General features: G+C 36.8%; 1 protein-coding gene across 3 annotated transcripts in view; it reads left to right on the top strand.

Annotated features, from left to right (window-relative positions):
• The window catches only part of PCLO (piccolo presynaptic cytomatrix protein), a 368,924-nt gene that overhangs the window by 164,174 nt on the left and 188,874 nt on the right, over positions 1-15,876 (top strand). For all 3 annotated transcript variants that reach the window (XM_053672786.1, XM_053672788.1, XM_053672787.1), the window contains exons 5-6: positions 7,452-12,537; positions 12,895-14,906. In XM_053672786.1, the coding sequence (XP_053528761.1) occupies positions 7,452-12,537; positions 12,895-14,906 (7,098 nt within the window). The remainder of the gene's footprint in view (positions 1-7,451; positions 12,538-12,894; positions 14,907-15,876) is intronic.

Genomic DNA, 15,876 nt, shown 5'->3' with positions numbered 1-15,876 from the left:
AATGAGATGTTTTTAAATATTTTTAAACAAAAGGCCTTAAAACCCACTAAAGTTCTTTATATAGAAGATTTATTAAGAGAATAAAATATTCTCTTTAAAGTTTATTAAATGAGTAGATATGACAACTTTTTAAAATGACATATCATTTTATATTGTATAATCACATAATTTCCAAATATTTGTCTTCAAAGGAGTGTTTTCACATAACTTTTTAAAAATAATTTTATTTAGTTATTTTTCAAGTACAGTTTATTGTCTATTTCTCCCATCCGAGCCTCACATAACTTTTTTAAAGAAACAGCTATTATTTATTTTTCCATAATACCTAAAATGCAGCATATTGCTAATAACCAGGGTTTAATATTTCCTAAATATATAATAAGCTGTATATTACTAAAAACCAGTTGTCATCACCAAAAAAGCAACTTTGGGATTCTTCTACCTGTGTTTAAAAATAATTAACTCTTTACAATGATAATTCTTCAAGTTAATTTCTTGTGATATAATCAGTAAATCTCTGTAGCTAAAACAAAGTAATAAAAAATAAACCTCTGTAGTTAAAATATAGTTCTCTATCGTTACAAAATATTAAAGATATTTTTAAAGTATAAAGGTCTCAGTATTGAGCATATACTATATCTGTAAAATCTTGAGTCATTCTATGCAATTATGGCTTACTTGTAATAGATCCAAGTAAATAAATCTCTTATGTACTGCTATCTCTATAACCTTACTCTTTAAAAAAAAAAATTCCAATCAGAAAAACCACTCCTCAGTATTTAATATGTAGTTTTTTTCATTAAATATATATATATGTGCATGTATATATATGTGTGTGTGTGCGTGTGTGTGTGTACACCTTTATTAAACCAATCCCTCAATATTGAGGCTATCTTCATTTGTACATTATTCCTTAGTGTCTCACAAATATTAAGTCTTGAAGGATTTTATTATTGAAACAGATTGTCGAACATTATAAACTGAGCCTGTTAGAAATAGCTACACTTTGCTTCTATTGTTATGTAACCTTTTGTTTCTTACTTTTTTCTAGTAATTTTTCCCTAAGCATTCCACAGTTATATCTTTGCTTCTTCTAACAATGTTTGCTAACAAACAAATACATGTAGTTTGATATGTTGTATTGTTTTTTACATATTACTTTAGCCATTTTTCCATGACAGAAGTTTCCCCAGAACATGTGATTTTTTTTATACTATTAAATAAGAAAACTCAAATGAAGATTATGTCCTTGTTACTTGATTTATTGAAAATTTGTAAAGTATCAGAATGTTTTTTGGAGAAAATAATATAAATTTGTGATAGTGTCATAATATCACTTGCTGTAATTCAAAAGCACATTCTGTGTTTAGGCAATGTGTTATTAGTGATAATACGTATAATATAGATATTAAATAGTTTTTCTGATAATGTCAAACATTTTTGTCCATCTTGTGTCAGATCTTACTTAACGTAGTCATTGTTGCTTTTACCTTGTAAAATTGCTGATGAAAAGCTTGTAACATGGCGTATAAGCTTCTTATTCAAGTGTTTCTGTTTCTTACATTATTAGTATTATCTTTAACACATGGTTTTTTTCACGAAAATCTTTTTGAGGAATATTTTTGTCTACCACTTACCTAATATAAGAAAGTTGGTTTAGTTGACACTGTGTAATACGAGCCACAAATCTGCCTAACTGAGTAATAAGCTTCCGTATAGAGGTGAGCAAATGAAACAACTGCCTCCCTCTATCTTTTCTTTACAGCACAACTTCCACTATTTCCCAGAATTCTCACAGACCATGCGACCAAATGACACAAGAAATAAATAAATAGTGGTGGCAATCTTTTTATTAAATGGCAGTAAGATGTAATTTTAGATTGAAAATACAACGACATTAATCTTTTCTTCTTACAGTCCCATTAGATCATTTGGTATATTTGCTTGGGTTTCTGCACACCACGGTCAAGGCTCCTGACTTAATAGGTTAGCTTGGCTTTCTCAGTCTTCTAAAGTATGCCTCCAATGTAACTCTTAAGCATCCTAATATTCCACATTAGTGAGACATAGAAAGTCAAAATAGGCATTTGTGTAATTCTTGAATGTGGCTTCTGCTGTCTCTTTTCGAACTTGTTCTCAGTTCTTCTCTGTGCACTGATGCTGCACCCTTACATTAAACCTATGACAAAAATCCTACCTGGACCTCTGGACCACTGACATCCTTAGTGGCAGTCATTTTTGCTGCTGAACTCCCTATTCTGATAAGTTTTAAATTACTTTCCCTCAGAAATCAAAATAACACTCTTAATTTACCTTTTACTATATTAGAGGCATTATGTCAAGTACTTTTCCTGTCATTTAATCCACATAACTAATAATAAGGTAAATATTATCAAGCCTGTTTTAAAAAAAGGTGAAACCAAATTTCTGTGCTCAAGTTCACATGTATGGAAAACAGCAAAGATAAGATTATAGTTCAGTCGTGATTATGAAGGCTGAGCTTTTTAAACACTATACATAATGTTTCTTTCCTATGATACTTTTAATATACTGCCTTTTCACAATTATTATTATATCACTTGGCAACTCCCACTATAATCCCAAACACTTTGTGTATTTTTTACATTGTTTATATATTTATTATTTTATTTATTAATTTATTTGTCAATTGTGTCATATTAATATGGTATATTATTTGCATTTCTTTGTTGGCATATCATTTTCTTTCCATTCATTGCTGTCTTTCAAATGTGTTTGTCAAGTGGAATTAAAATTTATTCTGAAATATAATAAATAATGTGGTAGGTATATTCTTCTTTACTTTTTTAGCTTAATACTTTAAAATTATATGCTACTACTGAATTCTCTCTTTTTATTTATATACTCAACAGAATACTGCCTGTCTACATTTGATACATTCCATAGAAACACTATAGCTTTTTGAATAAAAAACAAAATTTGAACATCCTTTAGCATAAACTTTTATCTCTGATTAAAATGACTCAGGAGTTAACATGCAAGTTATGTATAGCCACTGTATATAATGGCATCATAATCAGAAAGGATGAAAAATAATCTTTTCTTTAGTGAAAAAGATTACTGTGTAGATGGGACTGAGTTTTCTCTCCAGACTCAGTGAATTTTATGGACTTGCTCATGTTTAGAGTGTTTGGAACACTCTGACTAGTAAGCTATTTTGACCCAAACATTCTATAAATGATTAAATATTCTTCATTTGTTGTTTTACTTTAGCCCTTAAAATAAATGACTTGAGGGAAATTAACAAAAACTTAATATCACAGCCTTTCTTTGTATAATATTATATTAATCAGGAATCCAGTTCTTAATCCTAATAATATCCAAATAATTTCCATTTACCTTCAACATGGAAGGCTGAAAGTTTCATTGGGGAAAACAGCAGAACTAAGATTGGCAATGCAGAGGTGTCTTGGTGTATTCGTCACTACAGCAGATGTCTCAAGATGAGACACCACGCAATGAGTTTCAAATGGGTCTCAGTTCACTGTCTTTCTGCAGTAGAATATTGGAAGGAAAAGGAATTCTCTACTCTTTGCGTTATATTGGCAAGTAAAAGAATATCAATTTTAGCCTCTGGACATTTTGTTATTGTTTCATACATGCAAACCAGGAAAGCTCAAGTAGCCATAATTCTATGCATGGGAAATGCATGATACATAATAATAAACAAAAGTCAGTATAATAGATGTAGTGGAAAATATACTTAGAAAAACAGGAAAATGTGTTCCTTGGGGGAGCTGGCAAAAATAACATTGCTTTATTTTTTCAAAACATATGCTTAAATTATGGCTGTTCCAACTCATTGCCTCTACCTAAGATGACGAACAAAATTCTCATGCAAAGGATAGATAGTGGAATTTTATTCTTATGTAATAATTTCAGAGGTTATTCTAGATGTATTTTGTAAAAAATAAAATGGATAATGAATTTTAACACCTGACTACTTAAATGAAGAAAATAATACAAAAGAAGAAAGTTCAGTGGTATTTATACACATATGTATATGTATTGTATATGTATGTCAGTTAGAACCATTTGAATTTATAAACTTTATTAAATATTAATAGGCTAGTAAATTGCTTGATATTCTTCTCAAAAATAAGTATACAGGTACATATTTGGAGCAACTGAGAGAAAACTCTCAATCTTTTAGTTCTAGAGACCTTTGGGAGAAAATAAGCCCAGTTATTGTTTCCTCACATAAATCCTTTGATCGTATTTTTCTAGAGTTACAGTACTTCAAACATCTGTTTGAAGTTTGATTAGAGAAAATCAGACCCAACCTACAAGCTGTGTTTTATAGTCTCCATTCCATGTACTCTTTCATGTGTGATCAAATTGCTCCCTTTTTAAGATATGTTATTTACAAAGCAAGGTTTTGCGATGTTAAATCTCTATAGGCTGCTTTACGTACCTCAGTACAAATTGCACTACTACTCACACCAGGTATCTCACGAAGCAGAGTGGATAGCCACAGGAAGGATAAATGGGCAGACAGATGAGTACCTCAGTGTGCTGATCTCTGTAAATGAAGAAAAACTTTGTGTTTAAATTTTAGCAGCAGGTGAAAAGGTGAATGTGTGGGTACCTTAAATCAAAGAGGCCAATGATCTGATGATTAACAAGTTAATACTGTAATGAAGAAGCAGGTCACTGACCTGTGTCAGGGGACTTTATACCTATGCTACTTAGTATGATAAAAATGGACATTATGATTTTTTTTCATTATATTATGGTACAATAAGTACATTACCAAATGTTCCTTCTGAACAGTTCAGCCAAATGGCCTTTGGTCACCTCACTTGATTTTCTTATTAGCCAATTCTAGCATTTATCTTAGACTCATACACCAGAACAAAATTTTCCCAGATCTTGTCACTTTATAATAAGGAAAAGAAGAGTCCTTAGTGGGCTGGGGTAGGGGGAATCATCACAGCATCATCATAGGTAAATTAAGATGGAATCCTGTGAGGAGCATGGGGGAAAGAGACCAAGAAGACAGAGATGGGGGGGAAAGGGGGTGAAACATATTACTGGAAAAAGAAGGAAAGCATGAACACAGGAGCCTTATCAAAGGGATTGTAGGGTAGGTATTTTGTTATTTATGTGTGTTAGTCTTCTGTCTAATGCATCTTAATTTCCCTTGTCATATTATATATGTCTGGTCCTAAACCTATTTTTGTCAAATGTCATTAGTACATTCAGAATCTATTGAATAAAATTATAATTCATCTTTTATTATACTCAATGAATTGTTATGTATAACAGCAGTAACATTTCTTCTATATATGTATAGTTTTGTTACATTGTTATGTTTTATAATATATGCAGACACAAAATACATAGTACAAATGAATCCACCAAACTTTGATTATGAAAGATCGTTTTCTTGACCTTTTATTCACAAGAAGCTTAAGTGCTCCATTTCTGTGCTTATGGTATTTACTATGATTTGGTGAAACTTGGGAAGAAAGATAAGGTAAGACATAGAAGGCATACTAGACTCAAAAGTGTGCTCTGGCATTGTGTGGAATGTGAGGAAATGGAAATTTCCCTCCACTGTGACCATCCAGAACGATTTTATTAAAAGAATGTTTTGCCTGTGCTTACCTCTTCAATGTGAAGCTCTTAAGAGAAAGGAAGCAGAGTTTTGGGGTGCTCTTTAGTCTTACAACTACAGTTTATAACTGTAAATAAGTAACCCTTTCCTGCAAAGGCATTTGAAATGGTCAAGAGAATTTAATTCTTGGTAAACCAAAGGGTAGGCATTGCTTTTTGGACTATGCTATGAAAAATATATTGGACTGCCTTTTTAAAATTGAGTTATGTTGTAAATTCAACTATAGCATTTTACTCTATGGTGTGTCAAGTTACATCTCTATCTCTAACCATTCATAGTAAAGACAATGTGGAGATGCAAATGAGTATAAAATGAATAGCAAGCCTACTACTTCTATATTTGAGAACTCTGTAGGTAAAAGAAGGAGGATGAAGGGAAGGAGGTGGAAAAGGTGGGAGAGAAAAGGAAGGAAGGCAAGAGGAAAAGAAGGCAGGAAAGAAGAGATATGTTTTTGCATGTTAGTTGTTTTTTATCCTACCTGGCATCTGTTTATTTCATCCATAGATAGATTGGAGCAGCACATGCCTGCACACCCAGTAAAAATATTGAAATGTTAGTTCGAGACACAGACTTAGAATTGAGTGATCTCATAGACCAGCATCAAATAAACATGTCCTTGTGCCACTTTTTATCTGACCGCTTCCTTTCAAAGTAGTGTAGGGTTTTTTGATGTTCTCCTTTAAATGTGGAAACTAACTGGAGCAGCTGGGTTTTCTTTTGCTCGTAGGTTTTTAAAATTTGGACTTATGCAAAAAGTCTCTATAACATTTTTATTTAAGGCCTCTCTGATTCTGAATTGAATTGTCGTCATGACCATATCATAGGAAAGCAGTCACTGAAGCCTCTGATTTGCCTACTCTCTGTCTCAGCTGCCCAGAAAGCCCATGTTTCCATTCACAGTTCGTTATTGTTCTAATTGAAGGAAGCTGACTTTGAAATTTTTTGAAGGTAAAAATCCAAGTATTTTTGAAGTAAGAAGATGTAAGTGGTAGTTGTTAAATATCTTGAGGTAGGATGCTGAAGATAAATGTGATCAACAACTCTACAAAAATAATAGCTATTTCTCTTTTACTGAGGTCATGAGTCAGGCCAATTATTGTGGTACTTTTTCTCAGTTTACAATTCTAAGCATCCTATTCAAGTGATACAACATTATAATATTAACCTCAATACCAAGTAAGTGTAGTTTTAAAAAGCATTTTAAAAGTGTTTTTTAAAAGCAGTGCCTTGTGTGAATCTCTGTCAGGAAAAAAAAGTCCCTTGGTGGTAGGTGGGGCAGATATCATTAGGGCTCCATAGTCAAATATGCTCACTTCAGTTACTTTTCCAACATCCCATAATACTTGTAGCGAGGTAAAAGTCCATCCTCTGATTATTTCTTTTCCTGCCCTCATAATCCAGAAGTATTAATTATGTCAGTGGAAACTTATCATTAATTTTTTCTTTGATAATTTGAATTCTATCCGAAAGTAAATACACTGAGAAAGAAAATAATGTTTTTTTGAAGAAAAATGATATTGAAATGTAAACAAATAGAATATTAATGAACTAAAAATATCATTGTGAATTGACATTTAAATTAATATTAAATGAAAAGTAACCTTAATCAATATGTATTAAATATTTTCTTTTTCTTTTCTGCCCAAAGATTTATTTAAAACAATACTGGCATACAGTTGAATACATTTTTAAATATTTTTCTCTGTTCATAATAGTTATTTGTGAGTAATGGAGGGGCCATTTTATTAGTTTAATCATGTTAAGTTTTCCTGTATTTCTTCCTTTCTGCCAGGAAAAGGAAGATGACAAATCAGATACATCAAGTTCTCAACAGCCCAAAAGCCCACAAGGTCTGAGTGACACAGGATATTCTTCTGATGGCATATCAGGTTCACTTGGTGAAATTCCAAGTCTCATTCCAAGTGATGAAAAGGATTTGCTCAAGGGACTCAAGAAGGACTCTTTTTTACAGGAAAGCAGCCTCTCCAGCCCCTCAGATTTGGCTAAGTTAGAAAGTACTGTCCTGTCCATTTTGGAAGCCCAGGCAAGTACACTTGTTGAAGACAAGTCAGGAAAGAAAACACAACCTCAAGTGATCTCTCCTGAGCCACCGAAGGATGAGCAGAAAACTCAGAGTTTAACTGAAACACTAGAAAATATAATTTCAGAAGAGAAGCTCAAAGAGAGTCGAGAAGAAATAGATACATTTATGAAAGATGGCCAAAAAGATTCTCCTTCCAGAAAGGACCACAAAGAAAAGTCTGAGTTTGTTGATGACCTAGCTACAAGAAGACAGCCTTATGATTCAGTTGAAGACAGTAGCGAAAGTGAAAACTCACCTGTTCCACAAAGAAAACGGAGAACTAGTATTGGTTCATCAAGCAGTGATGACTACAAACAGGAAGATAGTCAAGGGTCAGGTGAAGAGGAGGACTTTATTCGCAAACAAATCATAGAAATGAGTGCTGATGAAGATGCTTCAGCTTCTGAAGATGATGAGTTCATTAGGGACCAGCTCAAAGAGATCAGTAGTGCTATTGAGAGCCAGAAGAAAGAAGAAACAAAGGGGAAAGGGAAAGTAACATCAGGGAAACACAAGCGACTGACTCGGAAAAGTAGCACAAGCTTTGACGATGATGCAGGGAGACGCCATTCATGGCATGATGAAGATGATGAGACATTTGATGAAAGTCCTGAAATTAAATACAGAGAAACTAAAAGTCAGGAGAGCGAAGAACTTGTAGTTGCTGGTGGAGGAGGGCTACGTCGATTTAAAACAATTGAACTCAACAGCACAATAGCAGATAAATATTCTGCAGAGTCATCACAGAAAAAAACAGCATTGTATTTTGATGAAGAGCCAGAATTAGAAATGGAAAGCCTGACAGACTCACCAGAAGATAGGTCAAGGGGGGAAGGATCTTCAAGTCTTCATGCTTCTAGCTTTACTCCAGGCACATCCCCTACATCAGTGTCATCACTTGATGAAGACAGTGACAGTAGCCCAAGTCACAAAAAAGGAGAGAGCAAACAGCAACGCAAAGCTCGGCACAGATCACATGGTCCTCTTTTACCTACTATTGAAGATTCTTCAGAGGAAGAAGAATTGAGAGAGGAAGAAGAATTATTGAAGGAGCAAGAAAAGCAGCGGGAATTAGAACAGCAACAAAGAAAAAGTTCTAGTAAAAAATCAAAGAAAGACAAAGATGAGCTTCGGGCTCAGAGAAGGAGGGAAAGACCAAAGACACCCCCCAGTAATCTCTCTCCCATTGAAGATGCATCTCCAACAGAAGAATTGCGTCAGGCTGCGGAAATGGAGGAGCTTCATCGATCTTCTTGTTCTGAATATTCACCTAGCATAGAGTCAGATCCAGAAGGTTTTGAAATAAGCCCAGAAAAAATAATAGAAGTGCAAAAAGTTTATAAATTGCCCACAGCTGTGTCTTTATATTCACCGACGGATGAGCATTCTATTACCCAGAAAGATGATGGCCAAAAGGTATTAAAAAGTGCTGAGGAGATATATGAAGAAATGATGCATAAAACTCACAAATATAAGGCTTTTCCAGCTTCAAATGAACGAGATGAAATATTTGAAAAGGAGCCTTTGTATGGTGGGATGCTAATAGAAGATTATATTTATGAGTCTTTAGTAGAGGACACATTCACTAGTTCAGTTGATGGCAGTTTGCTAACAAGGCAAGAAGATGAAAATGGGTTTATGCAGCAGAGAGGGAGAGAGCAAAAAATAGGACTTCCAGAACAGATTTATGATGATCCTATGCAGAAAATTACAGACCTCCAGAAAGAGTTTTATGAGTTAGAAAGCTTACATTCTGTTGTGCCTCAAGAAGACATTGTTTCAAGCTCTTATATTATCCCGGAAAGCCATGAAATAGTGGATCTGGGTAGTATGGTAGCTTCAACTAGTGAAGAAAAAAAATTACTAGATGCTGATGCTGCCTATGAAGAACTCATGAAGAGGCAACAGATACAGTTAACACCTGAATCCAGTCCAACCCAGCCCCCCATCAGGGATGATATGACAGAGTCTACTATGGACTTTGATAGGTTGCCCGATGCATCTTTGACATCAAGTCTTCTTTCAGGAGCATCTCTTACAGATTCAACTAGCAGTGCAACGCTCTCTATTCCAGATGTTAAAATAACCCAACATTTTTCAACAGAGGAGATTGAAGATGAATATGTAACTGATTATACAAGAGAAATTCAAGAGATAATTGCACATGAATCATTTATTTTGACATATTCTGAGCCTTCAGAAAGTGCTACAACTTTTCCACCCTCTGACACACCTTCCCTCACATCATCTGTTTCTTCAGTTTGTACCACAGATAGCTCATCACCGATTACTACCCTTGATAGCATAACAGTTTATACAGAGCCAGTAGACATAGTAACTAAGTTTGAAGATTCTGAGATTTCTTCATCAACATATTTTCCAGGCAGCATTATAGACTATCCAGAAGAAATAAGTATATCTTTGGATCAGACTTCCACACCAGATGGTAGAACTAGAGCTGATCATATTGAGATTTCCTTGTCTGATATGCCACCTTCTGTCTTAGAATCTGAAGAAACTAAACCCAAGGGATTACTTACTGATACCATTTCTACTGACTTACCTATACCTGAAAAAGACCCAGTGAAAAAAGCCAAGAAGGAAACTGGGAATGGAATTATTCTGGAAGTTTTAGAAGCTTACAGAGATAAAAGGAAGGAGTCAGAGATTGAACTAACAAAAATTAACTTATCTGAAACTGTGTTTGATCAACCACCTTCTGGAATAGTCCTTCCAATGAAGGAGCAAGTTTCAACTGCATGCCTTATATCTGGAGAAGTCTTTGGTCAAGCAAAATCTGCATCTCAGTTTCCATCTGGCAGTCCTATTTCCTCTCTTCCAACTAGTGCACGTGTACTCTTACGCAGTTCTTCTTTGGACACATCAGCACAACCCCCTCCCCCTCCTCCACCTCCCCCTCCTCCCCCTCCCCCTCCACCCCCTCCCCCACCCCCACCACTTCCTCCACCAACTTCACCTAAACCCCCTATTCATCCTAAAAAAAAGGTAACAGTTACAGCTCCAGTGACTCTAACTATGACAGCTATACCTCTACTTGACAGTGTTACTACTGTAGAGACCTCAGTTGTTCCAAGGAGTAATGGGTTTCCAGTAACAAAAATATGTACCGCTGTACCTCCACCTGTTCCTCCTAAGCCATCTTCAATTCCATCTGGACTTGTATTTACACATAGACCTGAACCAAGCAAACCTCCCATTGCTCCTAAACCAGCAGTTCCTCAGCTTCCAGTAACTACACAGAAACCAACAGATACACACCCCAAACCAACAGGTCTATCTTCAACTTCAAATATGACATTAAATTTAGTCACTACAGCAGAGTATAAATTGCCTTCCCCTACCTCCCCACTTTCCCCTCACTCTAACAAGTCCTCACCAAGATTTTCCAAATCCCTCATGGAAACTTATGTGGTTATCACATTACCATCTGAACCTGGGACTCCAACAGATTCTTCAACTAGTCAAGCAATTACCAGTTGGCCCCTGGGATCACCCTCCAAAGATCTGATTGCCATTGAACCGGTATTTTCTGTAGTTCCACCTGTGACAGCTGCAGAAATTTCACATTCATCAGACCAGGGCTTGTACATCTCAAGAGGTTTGGAAACATTTTCTGCTATCCCTATCACAACACTGTCTTCATATCAAGCAGCTCCAAGTTCAGTTACACAGTTTCTTAAAACTGAAGTTTCTAAGGCTGATGTTTTAGCAGCCAGAAGTACAGTCCCTAGTGTTGGTCTCGACAGTGTGTCTATAACAATTCCTCCAGAGCCTCTTGCTGTAGACAGCCTAAACTTAGAAAAGCATCAGCATAAAGAAAATGGAAAGTTGCAACTTATCAGTGATGCCATCGATTTGCGTACAGTACCGAAAGTGGAAATTAAAGTAACTGAAAGATGTATGGATCTTTCTGCTTCTACAATGGATTTGAAAAGGCAGACTGCAGCAAATGAAGCTTATGGGAGACAAATTAGTACTGTCCAACCCTCTATTATAAATCTCAGTGCAACTTCATCTGTAGTGACTCCAATATCCCTGGTCACGGAGACAGTGACTGCTGTCACGTGCACAGTTGGTGCAAGTTATACCACAGGCACGGAAAGCTTTGTGGGAATAGGACATGCAACAACATCACCACTTCAGCTTACTACATCAAAGCATACTGATACCAGGCTACCATACAGGATACCAGGTGGTCAGTCCTTTCCTGCAGCTAGGCAGGAAGCACCAATAAACTTATCTTTAGGTACTTCAGCACATGCGATGGCACTGGCTACTATGAAGCCCGTGACTGTACCTCCTGTTGGTGTCACAAATGGATGGAGTGACAGCACCATGTCCCAGGGAATCACTGATGGAGAAGTAGTTGATCTCAGTACAACTAAGTCTCATAGAACTGTAGTAACAATGGATGAATCTACTTCAGGTGTGGTGACCAAAATAATAGAAGATGATGAAAAACCTGTTGATCTGACTGCAGGGAGAAGAGCTGTGTGCTGTGATGTGGTTTATAAGTTACCTTTTGGAAGGAGCTGCACAGCACAGCAGCCTGCGACTACTCTTCCTGAGGATCGTTTTGGTTATAGGGATGACCACTATCAGTATGATCGATCAGGGCCATATGGTTACAGAGGGATTGGGGGAATGAAGCCTTCCATGTCTGACACTAACTTAGCAGAAGCTGGACATTTTTTCTATAAAAGTAAGAATGCTTTTGATTATTCAGGAGAAACTGATGCAGCAGTAGATCTAACTTCAGGGAGAAGTTCTGCAGGTCAGTATAATATGGCATCAGACCTTTCCTTGAAATATCATGGTGTTCCTCATCTCATATCAGGATGAAAATATGGTCCCTTTTCCATTTTGTTACTTTTTCTTTGGATATTTTGGCAACATATTTTGAAGTACATGTGCACTTTTATTTCTCCATTTTTTAAGAAATTTGTTCTGCCCAATGTCACCTGCATGTGCCTGCATGTTCAACATCGCTTTTACTCAGCATTTAATCAGGTTAACCAGTGAATTTGCATGCAGTCCCATTAATTATGTTCATCAAGATTGAGAGCTTTTTCAAACCCCCAAACCATCATTCATTCTGGGAACTGGACTATAACTCTACCCTGTATTTCAGGTGAGGTAATGGATTATTCAAGCAAGACTACAGGTCCATATCCAGAAACACGACAAATTTCAGGAGTTGGAATTAGTACTCCGCAGTATTCCGCAGCAAGAATGACTCCACCTCCAGGATCCCCATATGGTGTGGGAAGTGTTTTGAGGTCAACTAATGGCGTTGTCTATTCTTCAGTGGCAACTCCAATCCCCTCCACATTTGCTATAACCACACAACCTGGCTCCATTTTCAGCACCACTGTGAGGGATCTGTCTGGTGTGCACATGACTGATGCAGTGACTACATTATCCACCCTGCACCAGAGCCAGCCAATGCCTAGATCATATTTCCTAACAACAGGTGCATCTGAAACAGACATTGTAGTAACTGGTATTGATATCAATGCCAGTCTGCAGACTATCACTATGGAAACTCTTACTGCTGAGACAATAGATTCAGTTCCTACATTAACCACAGCATCTGAAGTGTTTTCTGAAGTGGTGGGAGATGAAAGTGCTATTTTAATTGTCCCCGAAGAAGATAAACAACAACAGCAGCTAGACTTGGAGCGTGAGCTGTTGGAACTGGAGAAAATTAAGCAGCAGCGTTTTGCTGAGGAGTTGGAGTGGGAACGTCAAGAAATTCAAAGGTTCCGAGAACAAGAAAAGATCATGGTTCAAAAAAAGCTGGAGGAACTGCAGTCTATGAAGCAGCACCTTCTCTATCAGCAGGAAGAAGAACGTCAAGCCCAGTTCATGATGAGGCAGGAGACATTAGCTCAGCAACAGTTACAGCTGGAGCAGATCCAACAGCTACAGCAACAGCTTCACCAGCAGCTAGAGGAGCAAAAGATTCGCCAGATCTACCAGTATAACTATGATCCTTCTGGCACTGCATCTCCACAAACCACAACAGAGCAGGCAATGTTGGAAGGTCAGTACGCTGCCCCAGAAGGCAGTCAGTTTTGGGCAGCAGAAGATGCAACCACTACAGCTTCAGCTGTTGTGGCAATTGAAATACCACAAAGCCAAGGATGGTACACAGTTCAGTCTGATGGCGTTACTCAGTACATTGCCCCACCTGGCATCCTGAGTACAGTTTCAGAAATACCTTTAACAGATGTTGTTGTAAAAGATGAAAAACAACCCAAAAAGAAAAGTTCTGGAGGTAAAGCCCGTGGACAGTATGATGAGGCAGGGGAAAATATGGCAGATGATGCCCGCTCTTTTAAAAAGATAGTAGATAGTGGTGTACAAACTGATGATGAAGACGCAGCAGATCGGAGTTATGCAAGTAGGAGAAGGAAGACTAAAAAGAGTGTTGATACGAGTGTCCAAACTGATGATGAAGATCAGGATGAATGGGATATGCCTACGAGATCAAGGAGAAAAGCTCGTGTGGCAAAATATGCTGACAGCACTCCAGAGGCTGAGAAGACCAAACCCCTTTCCAAAGTCTCCAGTATAGCAGTTCAAACAGTGGCAGAGATATCTGTGCAAACTGAACCAGTCGGAACCATACGAACACCTTCGATTCGTGCACGCGTGGATGCCAAGGTAGAAATAATTAAACACATTTCAGCACCTGAAAAGACTTACAAAGGGGGCAGTTTAGGATGTCAAACAGAAGCAGATTCAGACACACAGAGTCCTCAATATCTGAGTGCCACATCTCCACCCAAAGACAAGAAACGCCCAACACCTTTAGAGATTGGTTATTCATCTCACCTTCGGGCAGATTCCACACTACAGCTGGCTCCTTCCCCACCCAAATCTCCAAAAGTCCTTTATTCACCCATCTCACCACTTTCACCAGGCAAAGCCTTAGAATCAGCCTTTGTACCTTATGAGAAACCCCTCCCTGATGATGTAAGTCCACAGAAAGTACTGCATCCAGATATGGCTAAAGTTCCCCCAGCGAGTCCTAAGACAGCCAAGATGATGCAGCGGTCCATGTCTGACCCCAAGCCTCTGAGTCCAACAGCAGATGAAAATTCCAGGGCTCCTTTTCAGTATACCGAGGGCTACACGGTAAGAGTGATTCTTTTCAGTTAGAAGACAATGGATGAGTTGATGTTAACCATGTGTTTGCAGACTTTAGGAAGCAATAAAACTCCTGGGACCTTAGGAACCTAATATGAATGTCAGTGAGTATTATTTCACTAGTAATTTGGGAAAGAAATAGAAATGCATACATTCCCACAAAAAGAAAACATACTATTTTGTGAGCAAAAAAATAAGAAAGAAGTTTACTATTTTATGACTTAATGAGATTGAAAGTTCTAATCTTGAAATCACCCAAGTGTTTATTATAGGCTGTGAGTTCAGTGAATATAATCAATATACATGTTCAGTGATGGTATAAACATTGGATATAAACAAATAAGGCAAAGATGGCCATAAGTTTAGACTCATGGATATGGGAATTCTTAGTGAGAAGGTCTTCAGAGATTATTGAATTGGTCTCTTCTTCCTCCAGCCAGAATGTCTTCATAAAAAGGCTTAGAACATTTACTGCTCAGAAGAACAGGCAGTAAGGGCAGGCAGGCAGGCAGGTGAATGTGTAGTATAATCTTCATAGTTCACTCATACTTACTTTGTTTCTGACAGCTGTCTAATCTCAGGTAAGCCTTAGTCCTGGTGCTTATAAAAGCAAACAAAAATGCGTTTCTCTGAATAATAGAAATTAATTAATAAATATTAGTTATTTAGTAATATGTAGATATGCTTCTGAGGGATGAGAGCATATAGAGATATGTGGAATACATGTGTGAAGAACTCTATAGCAAAAATAAGTATTAATGAGCTATAAAAGCAAATGTATCCTATTTAAAATATAATTCTTTAGAAGGTTATTGGTAAATATAATAGCTCAATTTAAAAGTTTCTCTTAATGCACTGATTTCTGAACTCTAGGTCTTTAAACCCCGAAGCTTCACAATAGGTTTTTCTGAGACCCCAAGACAGGGTGGAGCAAAAGTAGGTTAACAGTTGTGAGTAT

This window comes from Artibeus jamaicensis, unplaced genomic scaffold (genome assembly GCF_021234435.1).
Source record: "Artibeus jamaicensis isolate MK-2021 breed Jamaican fruit bat unplaced genomic scaffold, CSHL_Jam_final contig_787, whole genome shotgun sequence".
Classification (NCBI taxonomy): domain Eukaryota; kingdom Metazoa; phylum Chordata; class Mammalia; order Chiroptera; family Phyllostomidae; genus Artibeus; species Artibeus jamaicensis.
The sequence above is the reverse complement of the archived record's forward strand: the minus strand, read 5'-3'. Positions and strand labels throughout refer to the sequence as shown.